The sequence below is a fragment of the Ambystoma mexicanum genome, chromosome 12 (genome assembly GCF_040938575.1).
Source record: "Ambystoma mexicanum isolate Mex_15411 chromosome 12, UKY_AmexF1_1, whole genome shotgun sequence".
Lineage (NCBI taxonomy): Eukaryota > Metazoa > Chordata > Amphibia > Caudata > Ambystomatidae > Ambystoma > Ambystoma mexicanum.
Window position 1 is genome coordinate 847769057 of NC_090936.1, and position 24275 is coordinate 847793331.

The 24275-nt window shown below is 39.8% G+C and overlaps 1 protein-coding gene across 10 annotated transcripts in view; it reads right to left on the bottom strand.

The window, feature by feature from the left end:
* Positions 1-24275, bottom strand: part of C12H12orf50 (chromosome 12 C12orf50 homolog) — an 826751-nt gene that overhangs the window by 57611 nt on the left and 744865 nt on the right. For 3 of the 10 annotated variants that reach the window (XM_069627748.1, XM_069627747.1, XM_069627745.1), the window contains exon 15: positions 17556-17590. The exons of the other annotated variants lie outside the window; for them this stretch is intronic. In XM_069627748.1, the coding sequence (XP_069483849.1) occupies positions 17580-17590 (11 nt within the window). In that variant the 3' untranslated portion in view covers positions 17556-17579. The remainder of the gene's footprint in view (positions 1-17555; positions 17591-24275) is intronic. 10 annotated transcript variants of the gene reach the window in all.

The window sequence follows — 24275 nt, forward strand, 5'->3', positions numbered from 1 at the left end:
CAGGAGTTGTGGGGCAAACAAGGGTGTAAGCAATCAGCCACAGATCTCATTTGGAGGCAGGAAACGACAGGCAAGGTAGTGATGCTGTTAGAATTATTAGAAGTAGCATTCCAACAACTGCATTTCCGAGCTCACGTTGCAAAACAACACATTGCCTCAGATATTCACGAGGATTGGTTTGTTCCTAATCTGCACAAATACTTGTCTAAATTTGTGATTGAATGTACTACATGCCAAACTTACAATTCGGGAATGACATTATGAACTCTGCGTGGCACTTTGCCACGCCCTACAGGTCCATTTAGAGAACTACATATCGACTACGCCGATATGGGAGAAAGATGTAATGGAGCAAGATACTTGATTGTGGTGGTATGCCCTTTTTCACGGTGGGTAGAAGCAGGCCCCTGTCCCCATCCTGATGCAAAATATGCTGCCAAGTTCCTTGTGCGAGAAGTATTTTCACGGTGGGGAATCTGTGACATGATCCGTTCAGACAACTGCACGCACTTTGTGAATGACCTCTTCAAGGAAGTAACAGCCCTTCTGGGGGTGAAACATAAACTATGTTCGATTTATCATCCAATGGCCAATGGAGTTGTGGAGAGGATCAATGGGCTGCTCAAAAGCAATTTATTGAAATTATGCAGCACGTTGAAAAAAATTGGGTATATTGTCTGCCCCTAGCACGGTTCCAACTCAGAAATCAACCATGCAAGGATCACCATTTAAGCCCGCACGAAATCGTGACATGAAGAAGAATGCACACGCCGTTCTCCCCTGTTAGGAGGGCGTCTGATGTGCACAGGGCTGCCACAGTGCTGGGAGAAGAGTTTAAGGAATACCTGGCACAGCTAACGCGCACGGTACTCAGCATAGCAAAACAAATTGTTTCACCATTTACTGAAGATGTAGCAATAGACACTTCCATGCCGACAGCAGAAAGCCTGGAGGGGCCTTAAATGCCAGGAGAGCATATTTATGTCAGAAATTCTGTAAGAAGGTGGAATTCACCAAGATTTCATGGTCCATACACAGTAGTGTACAGCACCCCATCTGCAGTTAAGGTAAAAGGGTTAAAATACTGGGTGAACCTCTCAGACGTGAGAAGGGCACACAGTGTTGCACCTCCCCAAAATGAAACCGACTGTGTGGATGCCATCACTGGCACAGTTTGACATGATGAAAACTGCAACTTAGACAGGGAAAGTATAGGGGAAAAGCAAAAGGTTTTTACATATTTTCTCTCTCTCTCTCTCTCTCTCTCTCTCTCTCTCTCTCTCTCTCTCTTTCTTTTCTTCTCATATAAATTGTGTTGTCTTTTCTATTTTTCCTCATTATTTCCATGATAAAATGAAAATGAATTGTTAAATGCCTAACTAAGTAAAGAAATGAAAAAGAATGAACAATTGCAAATATGTTTCTTTTCATGATGACTTAACGAATTTGTCTCGCCCACATAGGTTCAACATGAGCCAATGCGACGAAATGGCTGAGCAGGCTGAAATGTTAGATAGAAGCAGGGATGCCACTAGGTCCAGTAGATTAAATAATTTGGAATGCCTTATAAAATATGCTGCCATACTATTTGCAATAATGATGTTTTATTTTATTTGGTATAATGTTGTTTTATATGTGGCAAATGAAATGAATAAAGGGGGAAGAGGAACTGATATGACAAAACCAGGGTCTAAACTAATATGGACTGAAGCAAAAACTATTTTGAAGGACACTTATAACATTGAATCGAATAGTATAAATATAACGTCACCCTTTGAACAATTGCATGTAAACAAAACTGCTATTCCATTGTTGAATAATACTGTGGCCAAGGAAATAGAGCTTGGATGGAATGTAAATAATGATTACTATTGGTTGACTAACTCCAGAAATACAAGCATAGACACACACACTGCACCAGAAACCACTACTGAATACACACATGTCACCATGAACAACATAGATGAAGCATGGTCTAGAATATTCCCGCTGCAATATCCACAAGTTGGTACCCAACTAAAAAACACAAGAAGGAGGAAAAGGGGGGTGGGAAAAAACAGATACAATATTTATCATAACCAGGGGTTAGATGAAATAGAGGACCCCCGACACCCTGACCAATCACAGTCACTATGGAAAAATTGGAAAACGAACAAACTTGCACCAGCAGACGACAAGGAGTAATCTGCCTCCAAGAGCCATTTTTCATTATAAAAGGGACAGGGTATGCAGACGACAAGTGGCATGATGAAACGATTAAATGCAAAGCTGAGGGGCTTTGAGGGCTGCCAGATGAAACATACAAGTGGGCAAAAGAAACGTGCATCCCCATCTGGTCACAGCATATCACCAAGCTGACATGGGTCACACCCCTGGAGAGACCCATAAAGATTCAAAAGGAAATACCGCACAAACTTTGCTTCCATGGAGAAGGGAAGGTGAATATGGGAACCGTGCGGCAGTGCAATAAGACTTTAATAATGCCAGATATGAAAAAAGGCACTGCTGCATTAATGGACATATACTGGATCTGTGGCAAACGAGCTTACCTGCATCTCCCAGCATCCTGGAGGGGCACTTGTGACCTAGCCACACTTCACTCAGCACTAATGGTGATACCAGAGAGCCACGTCCAGTTTGCAGCAGGCCAATCGGTTCATACATCGGCAGCAGGGCAATCGGCTGAACCATAAACAGCGCCCGATGAGACAATCACGGAGCCCCCAGCATACAAACTATTGTCAGAAGAAACTTTGAAAACCAAGTTGTCACGCAGCAAAAGATCCAAATATATTTCGTCCAAATCGTCAGAACTCCTTGCTGAAATCCCACAGCAGTACAAGCTTTTTTCATCTGCAGAAACATTATTTGCATCGTTTCTAGCACCAGGCGTTCAAGCAAGGGCAAATGCGAAATGGCTGCAGATAACACGCTGGGAGCTCATCCAGCTGGCCAACGACACTGAAGAAGGATTCAACATCATAAAAATAGAGCTGCGTGCACTGCGCCTGATGACGATGCAAAACAGATATGTCTTAGATATTATCACGGCGATGGACGGTGGTGTTTGCAAAAAAATTGGGGGGGCGTGTTGCACGTTCATACCAACTTCAGATGCTGATAACGGGACACTGTCACATGTGATAACAGCAGTGCATAATTTAGGAGAAAGAATGAGAGCAGAAGGTGGAGCAGACAACGACACGTGGTTCGACAATCTGTTCAGCTGGATACCATTATGGGTGAACATAGCAGCGAAGATACTCATTCCTATCATAGTCTTTCTTCTCCTAATATTCTGTGTGTGCCAACTGGGACTAAGATGCTGTGAAAATAATATGCCTAATTCAGCAAAGATGATGGTAACAGTGGGCCGACAGACAATGGTGGCTACCATGATAGATGCCCAAGTACAAACTGGAGAATACACCACACCACTGTATAGGATGACTGCAGTCTATAGACAGTATGGGGACGTGGTCGATAATCTACATTACACTACCATTAAAGAACCAAAGAACCTGCTGTGGTATAACGAGGTTTGGATAGATTTAGATGGGGATGGTGGGATATACTTAATGGTCACCCCAGAAGAATACGCAAGAAGAGGTAACAGCTTAAGAAGTGTGTGCAAAGCATGGATGCCAATAAAGGGTACACCTGCTGGGGATGAGGCTGTGGCTGAAGCTGAGCGCTACCGAAGGGAGAACGGAAAGAACAAGATAAAGTAGTTTGTTACTTTAGATGTAACGAAAGGGGGGAATGTATGGGAGCGAGGGGTCCTCAGGCCCCCTTGCTGTCAGGCTGAGAGGTCATGTGTCCGCGGAAGCTGCTGAACCCCCGACAATCCCCCTGAAATGTAATTCCCAGAACTAGATATAAATTCAGCTCTGCAAACTACACCCCAAAGGGAAAGGGGGAAGTGGATAACAAAACAACACCAGGCTGACTGCGTCAAGGCTAACCAAAGCTGAACCTGCAGAGGATATAAGAAAAGCAGATACAAATCCTTTTATTACTTACTTAACCTTTAGAGTTGGAAAGACTTTAAATCCTTAACTAATAATTAAGAAGCATACCTGGTTCTTCTCTTGAAATTTCTTAGAGAAGCTTGTAAAGAAGCTGACAATCTCTCTTACTTGAGACTCTTGATATTCACAGCAACTTCTTAATTTGGGCAAACCTGGAAAGTTTAGCTCTTTGCCATTTTTCCAAAATTCACTAATTGTCCAGTTAAATTGTCTTTAATTTTTTCTTTCTTTTTCTTTCAAACTTTTCTTTTGTTTTCAAACTTTTTACAATTCTCTAGAGTTTGTGAATTCTTGAAGAAACCCGTGCTAAACACACACGCAGATAATCTCAATACTGAAGATTTGCATGTTGAAAACTTCCTGCGTTGAAGAACATGCGCGCTGTAGGAAAAGTCCAACGCGCAGAAAACACACGCGAAGCAGAATTCACGCGCAAACGGAATCTCGCGCAGATAACAAACGCGCTTGTAAACTCCCGCGCTGATGAATTCCCGTGCCTATTCAGAGGCGCCTTATAACCCACGTGCAAAAGAGTTCACACGCGGTCAAGTTCACGTGTTAAAAAGCACACGCGCTGGTAATCACACGCGCAATTGAGTTCTCTCGCAGAAGCACACTCGCTTGAAAACACACACGCAATAGAGTTCTCACGCGGCGAACAGATTCTCGCGCTAGGAAGCGCACGTGCTAGAAAACACACACGCAATAGAGTTCTCACGCAGCGAACAGATTCTCACGTGCTGGAAAACACACGCGCTATAGAGTTCTCACGCGGCGAACAGATTCTCGCGCTAGGAAGCACACGCGCTGGAAAACACACGCGCAGTAGAGTTCTCACATGGCAAACTGATTCTCGCGCTAGAAAGCACACGCGCTGGAAAACACACGCGCAGTTGAATTCTCTCTCATGGAAGTACACGCGCTGGGAAACACACGCGCAAATTTCCCTCGCACGCGCAAAGGTTCAATGGTTAGTTTCAGATTACACGTAGAACGTGTTTAACAAATAGCGTTTGCCCGTTAACCTCGCGCAAAACTTCAAGCGCACTCAAAAAATTCAAAATATAAATTCAAAGATAGCATTTTACGAGTTCTCACTTAAATGTCTTTAAGATTAACAGAGCGGCAGTTAAACAAAGTCACTTATCTCCAGAACGATTTCTTAAAGATCTTCAGAGTTTCCTGTCTTCAAAACGCATTCCTGACAGCTGATAACTTCTCCTGAAACCCCCAAGAAAGTAGCCGCTCAACTGCTAGCGCCTGAAGGATAAAATCCACCAGGCCCAAGTCTAAAGCAGGAGCAGCCACTACACACGTCCTCTCAGCTGGGGTTTAGATGATGAAAGGCAAAGAGTGACAGTTTAGAATGTTCATTGTTGTTCATCAGTGTTTTCTAACCAATCAGAGCTGTCACTGTGAAACTCCATTTTGCCTTGGGTCAGAACCAGGATTCTGAATCAGGAAGTTAAGGCCAAACCAACTACAATAGAAAACTTCCCACCCACACAAGGCTAATCTAAAAAAGGATAATAAAAGAGAAATAATGGGAAAGAAACTTGAATAAGGGAAAATAGCCTGAATAGGGGAAGGAAAACTGACAGTAGCCCCCTCCTAATGCCCAGTCCCTGGGCCTACCTCATGTGGATTTTTAGCATGAAACTTAGCATCTAAACGGGGAGCATGTACATCAACTGAATCTTCCCAAGATCGTTCTTCAGGTCCATATCCCTCCCAATCAATTAAATACTGCAACCTTCCCCTCACTCTCCTGGAATCCAAAATTTGTTTAACCACAAATTCCTCAGATGACTCCTCCAAAATCACAGGGGAAGAGGGTGTTCTAAATCTAGTTCCTGAACAAACTGGTTTTAAAAGGCTAACATGGAAAGTAGGATGTACCTTCAAATGCTTGGGTAATTTCAATCGTACTGCCACAGGGTTGACGATTCTCTCTACCTCGAATGGGCCTACAAATCGTGGACTGAATTTATTCTTCCCCTTAATTTTTAGGTACCGGGTAGAAAGCCAAACTAAGTCTCCCACCTTATATTCAGGACCAGCCTTCCTTCTCAAATCAGCACACCTTTTATATTTCAACTTGTTTTCTCCCAGCACCTTTTTTGCTCTATCCAAGTTATTCTTCATCACCAGCAAACGATCTTCCACTCTAGGATTCCCGGAATCCTCCAACACCTCAAAAATCAGAAAGCGAGGATGAAACCCACGACCCAAAAAGAAAGGGGACATAGAAATAGCATCTTTACCACAATTGTTGTAAGAGAATTCTGCCAACCATACCAAATCCACCCATTCCTCTCCAGCTTGTAAGTAACAACGTAAAAACTTCTCCAATTCCTGATTTACTCTCTCCACTTGTCCATTAGTCTCCGGATGGTACCCAGAAGTCAAACTAACGTCTACCCCAAGTTTCCTACAGAAGGCCCTCCAAAATTTTGAAATAAATTGAGATCCCCTATCAGAGATAACTTGACTTGGGAGTCCATGTAATCTAACGACACCTTGTAAAAAACTATGAGCCAGTTTTTCCTCGGTAACCTCTCCCTCCATTGGTAAAAAATGTGCTTCTTTAGTAAGAAGATCCACCACAACAAGAATGGTAGTTCAACCCTTATCTTGAGGGAGATCAACAATGAAATCCATAGAAATAGTGTGCCAAGGACGAGGAGGAACAGGTAACAGCTCCAATAAACCATGCGGCTTCCCAACTTGACTTTTTGCTTGTGCACAGACTACACATGTTTTAACAAAGTTCAATGTGTCTTGGTGATTTTTTCCCACCAAAAGTTCCTTCGAACCAATTCCAGAGTTTTTCCGAAACCAGGATGTCCTGATAAAATGGATTCATGACAATTTCTCAAAACCTTTTCTCTTAACTCTTCAGTAGGTAAATAAAGCTTGTTATCAAAAAATGGAAGACCGTCTTTCAAACTTCTGGCTGGATCCAGTCTCACCCACTCCTCCATCTTCTGCAAGGACATATTCTGGCGAACTTCGTTCAAAAAATCCATTTCTTTAATGGCTCCGGCTACCAAAAAACATTCTGGAGCAATTAGAGGTTCTGGCTCCAGAATCTCTCTCTCCTCACTACCAGGAAATTGGCGGGATAAGGCATCAGCTTTTTGTTCTGACTTCCGGGTTTAAAGGTCACAACGAAATCATAATCGGCAAAGAATAAGGACCAACGAAGTTGTCGTGGAGACAAGGTTCTTGCAGATTTTAAAAACAATAAATTTCGATGATCAGTAAGAACCGTTACCGTATGTCTTGCCCCTTTCAGAAAATGCCTCCATTCTTCAAAAGCGGACTTTATTGCTAATAGTTCACGATCTGCAATTGTATAGTTCACTTCAGCAGCAGAAAACTTCCTGGAAAAGAATGCAACTGGATGTAGTTGACCAGTAGTTTCATTCCTTTGAGAAAGCACCGGCCCCAACGCTAAATTTGAAGCGTCCGCCTCCACAAAAAAAGGTTTAGAGAGATCAGGATGAATTACAATCGGACTAGAAGTAAATTTTTGTTTTAACTCTTGAAAAGCTTTTTCTGCTTCAATGTCCCAGTCAAATTTCACTCCTTTTTTCCAAAGTCTCGTTATAGGAGCAACCAGCCGAGAAAAACCTTCGATAAATCTCCTATAAAAATTGGCAAACCCTAAAAAACTTTGTATTTCCTTAACCTTAGTAGGAGTGGGCCATTCAAGAACTGCTTGAACTTTTTTAGGATTCATTTCTAAACCCTTAGGTGAAATTATAAAACCTAAAAACTCCACAGAATCTGTATGGAATTGACTTTTTTCCAATTTGGCAAACAAATGGTTTTCTCGCAACTTTTGTAAGACTAAGCAAACATGTTTCTGATGTTGATCCAGGTCAGAAGAGAAAATCAAAATGTCATCGATATATACAACAACAAAAATATCTAGGTATTGTCTAAAAACCTTGTCAATAAAAAATTGGAAAGCCGCTGGAGCATTACATAAACCGAATGGCATAACTTGGTATTCATACAGCCCAAACCTGGTCTTAAACGCTGTCTTCCATTCGTACCCTTCCTGCACACGCACAAGATGGTAAGCTCCTCTCAAATCTAATTTAGAGAAAATATTTGCTTCTTGTATTTGATTGTGCATTTCCGAGATGAGAGGAAGAGGATACCGGTTCTTAACAGTGACTCTGTTAACTGCTTGTTAATCTATGCAAGTTCTAAGCGTTCCATCCGGTTTTGGTACAAAAAATAAAGGAGAGGCCGCCGGCGACTTAGAGTGACGAATAAACCCTTTGGCCAAGTTTTCCGTCAAATACTCTTTTAAATAATCATTCTCTTTCTCTGTAAGAGCATATACTCTACTACTAGGCAAAATTGTTCCTGGCTCCAGCTCAATTTTACAATCAAAGGGCCTATGGGGTGGTAATTCTCCTGCCACTTTCTCATCAAATATGTCCCAAAAATCTTTGTAACACTGGTGAAGTTGACCCACTACAGCTCCCACATCATGACATCCAATTCCAGTTTCAGCCAGAAAGCTAGACACTGAATTACTTTGCTTGACACCTTCCTCAAAGAGACTTCCTGAAAAGCAATTCTCTTTACAGAAATCTGACTGCATGTCAATTGTCCTAGCACTCCAATCAATCAGAGGATTATGGAGAGTAAGCCAAGGCATACCCAAAATAATCTTTAACAAAGGAACATCAATTAACTCGAACGAAATTATCTTTCTGTGACCTCCTGTTAACTCCAAAGTTAAAGAACCAGTTCTGTGAGTAATGGGACCAGAAGATAGAGACGTACCATCAACAGCCCTAACTTGCTCTACAACCTCTTTCTGAAGAATTGGAATTCCCAAAGATTTTGCCAGACCCCAATCCATGAAATTCCCGTTGGCACCTTAGTGAAGCATAACGGGACCATTTCCCTTACACTCCAACTCAAAGAACAAGGATACATTTACAGTTATATGGGGAACCGCTGTCTGCACAGTATTGGCGATCTGTTGTACCTTGGCCGCTGAAGTAGAAGTCTTCTTGGCAGTGTAAGGACAATTCCCTAAAAAGTGCCCACCTCTTCCACAATATAAACACAGATTGTTATCTCTCCTGCTAGCCTTTTCTTCCACATTAAAGGACCTCAGACCCTGGGAGGTGGATTATTGCCTTTGGATCTACTCTCTACTTTAGATCTATCCACTCTAACTAGAGACTTTACGTCACTCTGACAATGACGCCTCTCTGCCTTCCTTTCACTCAAACGAAAGTCTAATTGAATAACCAAATCAATCAGACCTTCACAAGTAGAAGGGCGCTCAACCACTCCTGACAATGCATCCTTTAACTCATCTCTAAGGCCCCGCTAAAACAACGAGGCCTGTTTATCCCCGGGCCACTTGCTTTCTAACACAAGGGACTTAAATTGTGTTATATAAGCGATCAAGTCTCTATTACCTTGTTTGAGTTCTAAAAGTTCACCATCCACTTCCAGAGAAAACTGTCTTCTATCAAACATCTTTCGAAATATCTCTAAAAAACTGGTGTCATTCCTAAAACCGTACTCTTTTGACTCACCAACAACCCAGCCCAAGCAGATGCCTCCCCAGAAAGATAGGACAACATAAAAACTATCTTAGATGCATCCATGGGAAAGAGTTCTGGTCTACTCATAAAATGTAATTCACATTGCGTCAAAAACACCCTAAACCTCTTGGGGTCCCCGTTCTCGAGGCGACAAAGGAACTGGCATAATTAAACTCCTTACCCCTTCTGCCACTGGAGGGGCCCGTTGTATTTGTGGTAATTGATCTCCACCTTCCCTTTCTAACTCAGGTGGAGAACAAGCACCCCCTGAACCCTCATCCTCTCTCCTTTCTCCCCTCTGTTGAATTTGTGTTACTTTAACACTCAAGTCATCCACCTTTTGACTAAGTAAAGCATTTTCATCCCGAGATATTTTCAACTCCTCCCGTAACTCCCTGATCAAAGATCCTAACGCCTCCATGGATTCGTCTGGGTTCATGACAGCTTGGGCGGACTAAATTATTGGCCTTTCATTCTGTCAGGCTGAGAGGTCCTGTGTCCGCGGAAGATGCTGAACCCCCGACAATCCCCCTGAAATGTAATTCCCAGAACTAGATATAAATTCAGCTCTGCAAACTACACCCCAAAGGGAAAGGGGGAAGTGGATAACAAAACAACACCAGGCTGACTGCGTCAAGGCTAACCAAAGCTGAACCTGCAGAGGATATAAGAAAAGCAGATACAAATCCTTTTATTACTTACTTAACCTTTAGAGTTGGAAAGACTTTAAATCCTTAACTAATAATTAAGAAGCATACCTGGTTCTTCTCTTGAAATTTCTTAGAGAAGCTTGTAAAGAAGCTGAAAATCTCTCTTACTTGAGACTCTTGATATTCACAGCAACTTCTTAATTTGGGCAAACCTGGAAAGTTTTGCTCTTTGCCTTTTTTCCAAAATTCACTAATTGTCCAGTTAAATTGTCTTTAATTTTTTCTTTCTTTTTCTTTCAAACTTTTCTTTTGTTTTCAAACTTTTTACAATTCTCTAGAGTTTGTGAATTCTTGAAGAAACACGTGCTAAACACACACGCAGATAATCTCAATACTGAAGATTCGCACGTTGAAAACTTCCTGCGTTGAAGAACACGCGCACTGTAGGAAAAGTCCAACGCGCAGAAAACACACGCGCTTGTAAACGCACGCAAAGCAGAATTCACGCGCAAACGGAATCTCGCGCAGATAACACACGCGCTTGTAAACTCCCACGCTGATGAATTCCCGCACCTATTCACACGCGCCTTATAACCCACGTGCAAAAGAGTTCACACGCGGTCGAGTTCACGCGTTAAAAAGCACACGCGCTGGTAATCACACGCGCAATTGGGTTCTCGCGCAGAAGCACACGCGCTTGAAAACCCACGCGCAATAGAGTTCTCACGCGTCGAACAGATTCTCGCGCTAGGAAGCACACGCGCTGGAAAACACACGCGCAATAGAGTTCTCACGCGGCGAACAGATTCTCACGCGCTGGAAAACACACGCGCTATAGAGTTCTCACGCAGCGAACAGATTCTCGCGCTAGGAAGCACGCGTGCTGGAAAACACACGCGCAGTTGAATTCTCTCGCCTGGAAGTACACGCGCTGGAAAACACACGCGCAAATTTCCCTCACACGCGCAAAGGTTCAACGGTTAGTTTCAGATTACACATAGAACGTGTTTAACAAATAGTGTTCACCCGTTAACCTCGCGCAAAACTTCAAGCGCACTCAAAAAATTCAAAATATAAATTCAAAGATAACATTTTACGAGTTCTCGCTTAAATGTCTTTAAGATTAACAGAGCGTCAGTTAAACAAAGTCACTTATCTCCAGAACGATTTCTTAAAGATCTTCAGAGTTTCCTGTCTTCAAAACGCATTCCTGACAGCTGATAACTTCTCCTGAAACCCCCAAGAAAGTAGCCGCTCAACTGCTAGCGCCTGAAGGATAAAATCCACCAGGCCCCAAGTCTAAAGCAGGAGCAGCCACTACATACATCCTCTCAGCTGGGGTTTAGATGATGAAAGGCAAAGAGTGACAGTTTAGAATGTTCATTGTTGTTCAGCAGTGTTTTCTAACCAATCAGAGCTGTCACTGTGAAACTCCATTTTGCCTTGGGTCAGAACCAGGATTCTGAATCAAGAAGTTAAGGCCAAACCAACTACAATAGAAAACTTCCCACCCACACAAGTCTAATCTAAAAAAGGATAATAAAAGAGAAATAATGGGAAAGAAACTTGAATAAGGGAAAATAGCCTGAATAGGGGAATGAAACCTGACACTCGCGTCGTAGGCTCCTCAGTACAAGGCTTGGACCATGTGCCTCCGGTAGTGGGATTGCCCCTTGCCCTTATGTAAAGTTAACCACGGTTGACTGCTGCATAGATGGGACTACTGAGCAGGACACGGGGCATCCATCTTTTGTGCCCCCTTTCCACTCCATCTTGGGTAAACAGGCCTCACTGCGATAGTACAGCAATGCTCAGCTTCCTTTCCACCACAGCAGCCAAGGACAGAGACACACACACAAGGCGCGCAGGCAGCTGGCTGGCCCCCACCCTTGCACTCCCCCTGCGAAGGAAAGCTCTGCGCTTCCATTCTCACGCTGAAGCTGGAGAAAGTTGCAACAATCAATATGCTACAGTTTTCTTCCTCTGAGATCACTCTTCGTCTGAGAACCAGCATGTGAACCAGGATGAGCTAAGTACTTTCTGCTCGATTCGTCCTCATAAACGAGCAAGCCACCCACCCCCATTAGAACAATTTATTGCCATCCTGACCCTGCACCCCCTGTAAGGTATTTCTTTCAAGTGCCAGACCCTCACCTGTGCTGCGAAACCCAACCAATACACTCCTTACTAACCTTAAGCATTTTTACTACTATATATGTTTTTATTTGTACTAATGAGTTTTGAAACCTAGGAAAAGATGCGAAACACAGCCTGATTCTTCTACATGCACAATAAGGTCAAGGCCTCCAATTAAAGCCACGAATTACCCAATTGTACTGACAATAATCATTGTGTGTGACTTATGTAGAAATGTGACAAGTAGCATAAAATGTTTTAAATAATTTGTTATTTAGTGTGTAACATATTAGCTTAGGTAGTGACCACAGTGACCGGACCCTGACCTGCGTGGAGCACGAGATGTTTGACGTCCGTCATCTCGTCAGCCACTCAGCCAACCAGGAGGACGAGATGCCATCCACACCTACAGCACCACACCGCCTGGCCAATCGGGTCCATTTAGCATTTTTTGTTAGTTACTTTAATTAATATAAATATAAGTGTGATGTAATGAGGGGCTGGAGGGTTTTTTGGGTTATTTCCTAGCTGGAGAAATAAACCATCCTTTGAACTCTTGCAGCCGGGTCTCAGTGCCTCTTTCCCCGACAAGGGGTTGTGTCGGCTATTTTATTTTCTCTCACACGTAGTAAGCAGGGGAAAGGCACCTACCCATAACATATAGATCTCACATGCACCTACAACACATTCACCTATGACACGTGTACCTATGACACATGCTCCTGTGACACATGCTCCTACAACACCTACAATACATGCTCCTACAATACATGCTCCTACAAACACATGCCCCCACCAGACACACTCTTACAACACATACTAACCGCACACTCTTACAACACACACTACTGTGACAAATGCTTCTAAAACATGCGCTCCTACAACACACACTCATATACATGTTCCGATGACATGCACACCTACTGCATACATGCATACTACACATACCATGTGGATGTACTACACGTGGTCTTAGGACACATCTTCCAAACACACACACTTTCAATGGGCACTTACCACACACACACTCCTACAACATGCACTCCTACAACACGTGTTCCTATGACATGTGCAGCTACCACACTTGCTCCTTCTACACACACACACATTCTCCTATAGCACATGCTCCTACAACATTTGCTCCTACAACATGGACTCCTATAACACATGGTCCTATCACGCACATTCTCCTACCAGACAGGCACCTACAACATGTGTTGCAATCAAGTATGCAGTGCGTATGAGTTTTACTGTGGGTACATTACAAAATAAACAACTGAAAACACACATCAAAGGCAAGACATACAAAATGTACACAGAGCGTATGAGTTTTACAGTTGATACATTACACAATTGACACTTAAAAACTTACATCAAAGGCAAGTGACAGCTGACTTTGATGTCAGTTTTAAAGTGATCGAATAAATGTACGCTTTAAATACAAAAATGTACACTTCATACAAAAATGTACACTTTTCAGACAAAAATTTACAAATTAGGATACATGCAATGCCTGAGCAGAATGATGGTACATTTTATGTAAAAACCATACCCGTATATTTGTGATATTAACATTGTATATATAACACTAATAATGTGGTCGTATGACACACGCACTTAATGAACAAGCGCTTACTAAACATAACATGTAGATGTACGACAAGAGCTCTCACATGTACCCAGGACACATGCACCTATGACACGTGCACCTAAAGCACATGTTTCTGTGACACATTCTCCTATGACATATGCTCCTCTGACACATGTTCCTACCACACTCACTCTTACAACACATGTTCCAATGACACGCAATGCTATAACATGTACTCCTACAACACACTCATATAATACATGTTCCAATAACAATCACACCTACTACTCATGCACCTACTACACATCATATGTGGATTTACGACATGTGCTCTTACAACACTTTATCCAACCACACACTCATACTATGCACACTGACCATACACTCTTATTACACACTCCTACAATACACGCTCCTACAACACATGCTCCTATGACATGCACAGCTACATGAGCAACTACTACACACATATGCTCCTACAACACATGCTCCTACGACACATGCTCCTACAACATGCACTCCTACAAAAATTGCTCCTACAACACATGGTCCTATGACACATTACAAATGTAACATCTCCTGAAAACCCACATCAAAGGCAGGTCATATGAATGGTACTCAGCGCATGAGTTTTGCAGTTTATACATTACACAATTAACATCTAAAAACTCACATCAAAAGAAATTAAGAGCTGACTGATAAGAGTTTTAAAGTGACGGAATAAATGTACCCTTTTAATATGAAAATGTAGACTTTTCATACAGAAATGTACACTTCAGACGGCATACAATGCATGAGCAGAAATGGCAGTTTTAAGGTGATGGAATAATTCTTAGCATCATTCATTCTAATAATGAGGCATGCGTACGTTTTGGGGACAGGGGTCAGTGCAGTCCCCTTTTAGACATGAGCCTAGGGGAACATCAGGGTTTTGTATTGGCCCAAGTCCTGTTTATATTGTACATTAATGCCGTGGTGGAGTCCGGAGTAGATTACCTGAGGGCAGGGTCTATGGCATTGACACTTTTGGCATATGCTGATGATACTGCCCTCATTGCCCGGATACTGAATGTGCTCCAGAGACTGATTGTGAAGTACACCACTTTTATGAACACATTGGATCTAAGGATCAAAACTGAAAAATCAGTGAATAGGGTTTATGGCCCTGGCAAAAAAAAAAATAGAATGCATCCCATGCTGAGTGATACAGTGGTGATCCCCAAGGTGTCTGAATTTGACTACCTGGGGATTCATTTTTCCCCATCAGTCTCAGGTAAACCCCATATTCCAAAACAAGAGATTTGTATGGCTCAGTCTCTAGGTGCGGTTTCACGCTTTAAAGCTATGTGCTGTGAACAGCCTCAAAAAAATGATCCTGAAAGTTTACAGGGCACAAACTAAGGCTGTGACAAACTATGGTGCTTTTTTATTGGGCTTTCAAAATGTATGCTCTTTACATTTAAGAGAGAATACATTCTTAAAAGAGCTTCTGGGCCTTCCAAGTTCTGCACTCACCTTTTCTGTCCATTCAGAAATGGGTCTCGGTTTCATGGAAAACAACTGGACTTTGGCCCCTCTTTTTTCATCGCTCCAGATATGGTCTAACCCTTGCGACATTCACACACCACATTTCAAAAGATATAGTGGTTGGAGATAAATGGCAAACAATTCCTTGGTTGAACTTTGTCAATAGCCAAGTGGTTTATTGAGTGTTGAGTATAAAAAACATTTTTCCGCCTGCATAGAATTGTGTGAAGTTAAAACCTTATAAATTCCTGCCAGTAGAATATAAGTGGTGGTTAGTTCTATGGACATCTTGCAACCCTACCTTACTTATGGTGACCAACTATCAGAGCGGCAATCACTAGGGCGTGTTTCAATTTATTGACTCTTATTGCCGATACTGCAAAATGGAGGGGTTTTTCTAATTCATCTAGCCACCCCGCTTGTAAATTCCACTTAGAGGACATTTTACATTTTGTGATGTCCTGTCCATTGTACTTGTCTAATGGCAGTGTACAATTTTGCCCATCCTTCGACAGTTATATTACAGCCAGTGTCGCCCTGCTCTTTTTATTTTTTTACAGGGAGATTCACCAAATGTGGCATGGGCACTGCTCTCTTATTTGAAAGGAGCCTTGAAACTGAGGAAAATATATATGGCTCAGTATATTGTACTTAATGAGCCAGGCCCCCTATCAATTTAGATATGGAGCGGTGTAACGGTTGTTTTATTGTTACATATGAAGTAATTCTATATTTTTGGATTGTTTTAAGATTCCACCAGGGAATCCTTTGCAGTTTTATTATATTTTAATTAATCGATTAATTGTTTTTATTTTTATTTTCTTGAACATCGTACTGTTTTTATATCTTCCATTTAATTGTATCTGTCTTGGTCTGGAGAAATGTATTTGTATTCTGTATTACCTTTATGGCATAACAATTCCAAAATATAGAAATAAATATAAAATATATATATATATATATTACATGGCCACGGTAGTGGCCGTGTAGTTATGGTTAAGTTGCTAATCCCATAGGAAGAGCACTTTTTGGGCAGCTTATAAATTCACTCCCCCTGGACGAATCCTCACCAAAAAACAACAGAACTATCAGAAAGTGCTGATAACCCTAATGATTATCTTCATGCACAGAAAGGATTGCTGTATTTCAAGCTTGTGTCTTCCCCTATGTATTTGTTTCATATGACGTGACTGGACCCTCAGAGAATTACTGTAAGAACATACTTGAAGGATAAGTCTACAAATATAGTACCTTTTCAATTTTTAGTTCCTGACTGTTATTGAAGAAAACTATGTGGCCTAGATTTGTCAGTAAAGGAAAAAAGGGGGCGCCAGACATGTGATGTCATCAGTGATGTCATCAATGACATTTGTGATGTCATCTTTGATGTAATGGGTGTTAGTCTTAGCAGTGCACGGTGGTGCGCGAGTTATGGTTGCTTAGCTTACCATAACTGGCAAATTCCAGGGGTTTTTCGGTTTTACTTGGAACCATAAAGTCCCTTTAAAAAAGTTTTTTTACTGAATATATAAATATTCAGTGAAAAAACTTTGTTAAAAGTAAAGGTTAAACTTTGTTATATATATATACATATACATAAATCTGTAAGAAACATACATAATAAACACATAACATATATTAATACATCTTAAATGCTGGTTGTATGTTTCTTAAAAATATGTCTATTACATGCAAAATAAAGTGTTTTCATTGTTAAAACAAATAAGCAATCAATCAAATAATTATACAATATTTCCTTGCATTAACCATACACATAACATGTTTTTCAAATTGAACACATCAATACCAGTGTGTACATTGAAAGAAAGACACAAATAATTAAAATATAAGTACATGACTTTAATCAAATAAAAATGCATTCATATGCTACATCAATTTGTAAATATTACATCTAAACAATATTTGCAAGTTCATTTTATGTAAGCATAAAGCAACATATTTTTATTGTAAACTACAAAATCTAAAAAAACATGCATCACATTAATTAAAATCAAAATGTCACGTTGCTTACCTTTCGAAAACCTTCAGGATCAAGTTAGTAATTTGCTGGAAAAGATAAATACATCTTAATATTTCATGAAACAATACACATCCCATATTAAATGTATTCAATATGTACTTAAAATATTCTGATCATAGCCAACCATCATACTTTACAAAACAATTATAACGCTGCAATACTTCATGTTCATATATTAAAATGTACATCATACAAAACACACACTTATGCTATAAGAAATAAGCTCTGCTTTGGAAAATGTAAAACATTAAATATAAAAAAACTAACATCATTTCAACAATTTTGCATTCTTTTCTAGAGAGTTAATCATCTACAGCACATGCAATGGTAATGAACAATTCCTTAATCTAAACAATAAGTCCTGCACTTACCATGTTATAACATGTATAAAATTGTTTAACATTTAATAAATACAGTATTAAGATATAAAACTGTTTAATAGAAGAATGTAAAAGAGATATAAGTATTAAAAAGAAATATCAAATGAAAGAAGTTACATACCTTTAAATGAAGCATTCCACAACCAAACAGTTTCAAAACATTGTAATGCATTTGAAATGCAACAACTAAAACCCAGTGTATGAAAGCACCTTCTTTTAAAAGACAAATCTTCAAATGAATCTACTTGGTTCTTAAAACCCTCTATTTTTTAAAATAGAACCTTCTGTAACATTTTCAATCACATGATTCCTAAAACAGTTTTGGTTTCATTTTAAAAAAGAAATAAAAAACATGGCCTTTGTAAACTAATAGAAAGTATAATGTTAATCCCAGTACTGTTTTCATACACCCTTACTTATTGTTTAAAAATCAGACATGCTTCTTAAAATTACATGTTACTTAATATTGATCCCTCTTTCTGCAAAACCTTTGATGCAATAAGATGTTATATCCTTACTACAAAGCAACCTACTTTTACGAAATGTTTTCATCTACAATCACTCCAAGTGCACATATAAGCTAACTTTTAAATAATGTATTCATAATGTTCATTTTATTCAAATAAAAATGACTAATGACTTACTTAAATTGTATTAATAATCCATAACGTATTTAACATACTGAACTTAATGTAAAAGTAATTGTAATGGCATTTTCCCATACTTTACATACATTGTAGAAATATGCATTAAATAATGTTTGTCATGCAAACTATTAACATGTTACATTTAAATCCCCAAAAGGCGTATAAAATACTAATATTTACTAAACAAATATACCATTTACATACAGTGGGGTCATTATAAGTGAGGCGGGAACCGTGCTAGTAAATACCGGCACGGTTGCTGCCGGAGTAATTTTTTTACCAGTACTTTGCAATGAACCTGTACCGGGGCATTACCACGCCGGATCCGGTAATTCCCCTTCGCCGGGTGCCGGTAAAAAGGATTCCCCATTCTTATTTGAGTCCCATGGGACTTAATGGGAATGGCGAGGTCAGTAGCACCGGTACCGTTAATAACGGTGCCGGTGCTACTGTGTAGGTCTGCTCGCGGGTGCTGTTCTGCCGGTTCTGCCGGTGCTACTGGCCTACCCATTCCCATTAAGTCCCTTGGGACTCAAATGGGGAGTAATTTTTACCAGCACCCAGCGAAGGTGAATTACCAGGTCTGGCGGGGCTGGAATGCCCCGGTACATCCCCATTGCCGGGTAAAAAATTCTAAACTACATATGTACATTAAAATGAGCAGATAATTCCTAGCCAATACACATTAATAAATCCAAAAATGCATCACAATGTAACAAATTATAAATGGAAATGCATACTAAGTACATCCACATATTTATAATGTGATTTTATAATGGTAGTCCTTCAACTAAAGAACTAATACATACATCAGGCTTAATGTGTTCAAGTCAAACAAAATTATCAGTTAAAATTACCACAAATTATATACAACCTAATTTTCATCATGTTCAGTTATAATGGTATTCCTGATACTACAAATCTAATATGTACATCAGTCATTTTGTATTATACTTTCAGAAATGTATTTTTAATAACAAAACCATTTGTAAAACTAACATTGCTACTACTAACACTATACGTTATAAATCACGTAATGTAATTCTTATTTACTTTGCAATTGTACGTTACCATTTAAGTCAGGTAAAGTTAAGGTTATATTATTAAAACAAAAAGTATGCATATACACTGTTTAACAATAAGATGCAAAACATGAAATAAAAGTATTTTATATGATTATTGCTGTAAAGCCTATTGTACTTGGACAGGTTTTCATTTTGTATAAATACATTGTAGTTTTATAGTTTGTAAATATATCAGTATATTAATTTTGTTTCTAAACTTAGTTGAAAAAGTGTATATAATAAACAATGTACAATATGTTTTTTCTAAAAATATTGTACAGACTATCGCATTATAACAATGGGCAAAAGAAATAGAACTTTCAGAACGATTGCATGTAAAAATACCACAAATTAAAGCAAAAATTAGTTTTACATAAAGTAACCCATTCAACACTATAAACAAATGCAGATTTTTTCACCAACACACCAACACAATAAAAAGACATAAAATGATTTGAAATATTAAACAAAAACAGGCAAACATCATACATAAAATTTAAATAAAAAATAAAAACACACTTATTTAACTTTTCAAAAACATGTACAATGCAAAAAAATGTGTTTATTATCTAAACAAACTAACATCATTACAAGGTTAATGAGGCAAGTTTAAATTCACTAAAAACATGTAGATACATAGCAAACAAATGACATTCAAAATGTTGAAGACAACGCATTAACTATTCAAAATAAGCACACTGTAAATGCTCAAAAGAAATTAACTATGTTCCTTCATAATTGTTTACATAATACACATATCACAATGTCCAAACTTTTTTAAACAATATCTTAGGCCAATACATATATACATACATACTTCCCCTTATGAAAGTTATTTTGCAGAAGAATCTTGCGCAATAAATAATGATGTAACATAGACTTTTACAACAAAATGTCATGCATTCAAATGTATGAATGAAAACATTCATGATTTCATTAATTTGAAAGTCATACAAAAATAGACATTTACTCAAACAGGTTCTGTACAAGAATCGTACCTAAAATATTTTAAATAGTTTGTTAAGTATTGTCAAAGAAAAATCAAAGGCAAAATTCAAATTTTGCCAAAACCCGTTACATGAGACAATGCACCACATTACGAAGACATTATATTTCCTGTTCATTGCAATAGTACATATCATCAGATGTGCATGCTTGGTGCACATAATACAGCCTTTAGACATTTAGTTTGGAAAATGTATATAGCTAAACAAAAAGAATCACTTCTACAATTACAACAATGTATGTGTTATATGTGGCTTGATGGATGAGGGTGGATTTAAAAGGCGCTGATGGAATGTGGAGTGTGAAGTGTTTAGGAAAAATGCTATGATATTGTGTGTTCCAGGATTCAGCAGTTGGCTGAATGAAGTAAACTGAGCTGGCTGTGCTGGGGGCTGTCGTTACCTATTGTTATGTGATGTTAATAAATGGTAACATATTGTCAGGTTTCCTTTATTCAGGTTTCCTTTATTTTCCTTTAATTATTCCCATTGTAGATTATTTCTGTGTGGGTTGGACGTTTTCTACTGTGGTTGGTTTGGCCTTGACTTTTCAAGACAGATTCCTGGTTCTGGCCCAAGGCAAGATGGAGTTCCCAATAGAAGATTTGATTGGCTAGAGAGGACTGCAGGACATCAATGAACATTCTAAACTGTCACTCTCTGCCTTTCATCGTCGTAACCCCAGCTGAAACGACATGTTAGTAGCTGCCCCTACTGAAGTCTTGGGCCTAGTGGATTTGAATTTACAAATCCTGGCAGTCGAGCGGCTACTTATTCAGGGTTTTTCAGGAGATGTATCCAGGTTTACAGGAGAGTTTTAGAAGTTCTTTGGAAAACCATTCTAAAGCTAAGTGACTTTATTTGGATATGTAAATCTGTTGCTCAGATTCATTAGTGACATTTTGAGAAAGTGAAAGTAAATTCAAGAGTAAAACTGTGATGTCATACTGTTAAAAAGTCAGTGCCTAATCCTTAAAAGCGTGTGAGCAACGAAAGACTGTTACGTGAATCATTTTAGCGCATGTTTTCTAAGCGCGTGCACGCGACACAAGACTGCTATGTGAAATCTTCAGCGCGTGTGTTTTTAGCACGTGTGCGTGAGCAACAAAAAACTGTTACTTGAATACTAGCGCGTGTTCACGAGCGACGAAAAGTCTGATACATGTGTTCTTCAGCGCGTGTGTTCTTCTGCGCGTGTGTTCTTCTGCGCGTGAGTTCTTCAGCACATGTGTTCTTCAGCGCGTGTGTTCTTCAGTGCATCTGAATCTTTGCGAGTGTGCGCAAAAAGGTTTCTATGGATTTTTGGTCAAGTGTGCGCATTCTTCAAAAGACAATGTACTTTAGTTTCGCGTGTGCTGGTTTTAAATTCAATTTAAAAGAAAGAAGAACAGGATTCATTTAAGCCAATCATAACTGGAACATTATACAGTTTAAAAGGCAAAAGTTAAGGTTCTTAAGGTTTCTTAACACAAAGGAGTTGCTGTTATTTTCAAGACTTTCAAGATAAAAAGGTAGAAAGATATTATCAGCAATTTCTCCAATCTTCTCTAAGATTCTTAAAGAGAACAACCAGGTATGATTCTTTACATTTTAGTTAAGGATATAGAGTTTTCAAAACCTAAAGGTTAAATAAGTAATTTGAGGATTTGTGTTTGTTTATGTATTCACTGCAGGTTCTACATTAGCTAGTCTAGACGTCGCCAGCCTGGTGTGAGGATTACATTTTCAGGGGGATTGTTGGGGGTTTAGCATCCGCGGACACAGGATTTCTCTCAGCCTGACAGAATGAAAGGCCAATAACCTTAGTCCGCCTGAGCTGTCATGAACCCCAACGAGACCTCAATGGAGGCTTTAGGATCTTTGATCAGGTAGTTACGGGAGGAGTTGAAAATATCTCATAGTTAGAATGTTGCACTTAGTCAAAAGGTGGATGATTTGAATGTAAAAGTGACACAAATTCAACAGATGGGAGCAAGGAGAGAGGCTGAGATGTCTGGGGCTGCAGGTTCTCCGCCTGAGTTATTAAGGGCGGGAGGTGACCAGTAATCCCATTTATTACGGCCCTCACATGCTAGTGAAGGAGTTAGAAGTTGAACGTTATCAAGGAGACTCTAAGAGGTTTAGGGTGTTTTTAACTCAATGTGAGTTACATTTTATGAGTAGACCTGAGATTTTCCCTACAGATGCCTCCAAAGTAACTTTCATGTTGTCTTATCTCACGGGGGAGTCCTCTGCTTGGGCCGGGTTGTTGGTGACTCAAAGGAGTGAGGTTTTGAGAAATTATTCTAGTTTCTTGGAAACGTTCAGAAAAATGTTCGACAGAAGGCAGATATCTTTGGAGGTTGATGGGGAGCTTTTAGAATTGAAACAAGGTAATAGAGAATTAGTTGCTTACATTACACAATTTAGGTCCCTGGTATTAGAAAGCAGGTTGTCCAAGGATAAACAGGCCTCGTTGTTTTATCGAGGCCTTAGAGACGAGTTAAAGGATGCATTGTCAGGAATTTTAGAACGGCCCTCTACTTGTGATGCTCTGATAGATTTAGTCATTCAATTAGACTTTCGCTTGAGTGAAAGGAGAGCGGAGCGGCGCCATAGTCAGAGTGACTCTAAGTCTCTAGTGAAAGTGGATAAATCTAAAGTGGATATGAAGACGAAAGGGAAAAATGACTCACCTTCCAGGGTCCGGGGTCCTTTAACTAAGGAAGAAAGGGCTAGGAGGAGAGAAAACCATCTGTGCTTATATTGTGGAAGAAGCAGCCATTTCTTAGGAAATTGTCCTTTCACACTGAGAAAAAATTCCACTTCAACGGGTAAGGTGCAGCAGATCGCCAACACCGTGAAGACTGCTGTTCCTCATATCACAGTGGATGTATCCTTGTTTTTGGAGATGGAGTTTAAGGGAAAAGGTCCAGTTATGGTAGATTCAGGAGCCACTGGGAATTTTATGGATTGGGGTCTTGCTAAATCTTTGGCAATCCCTATTATTCAGAAGGAGGTTGTTGAGCAAGTTAGAGCTGTTGATGGGACTTCTCTTTCTTCTGGTCCAATTACCCACAGAACTAGTTCTTTGATTTTGGAATTAACAGGGGGTCACAGTGAGAGGATATCTTTTGAGTTGATTGATGCTCCCTTGTTAAAGATAATTTTGGGAATGCCTTGATTGATTGGAGTGCCAGGACAATTGATATGCAGTCTGATTTCTGCCAAGAGTCTCTGGAAGGTCTTTTGAGGGAGAAGTTAAACAGATTAATTCAGTGTCTAGTTTTTTGGTTGAGTTTGGGGTTGGAGGTCATGATGTTGGAGCAGTTGTTGGACAACTTCCACAATGTTACCAAGACTTTTGGGATGTTTTTGATGAGAAAGTGGCAGGAGATTACCACCTCATAGGCCCTTCGATTGTAAAATTGAGTTAGAGCCAGGAACATTTTTGCCTAGTAGCAGAGTATATGCTCTTACAGAGAAAGAAAATTACTATCTAAAAGAATATTTAACTGAGAACTTGGCAAAAGGTTTTATTCGTCATTCTCAGTCTCCTGCAGCCTCACCCTTATTTTTTGTACCAAAACCAGAAAGAACCCTCCGGACGTGCATAGATTATCGAGCAGTTAATAGG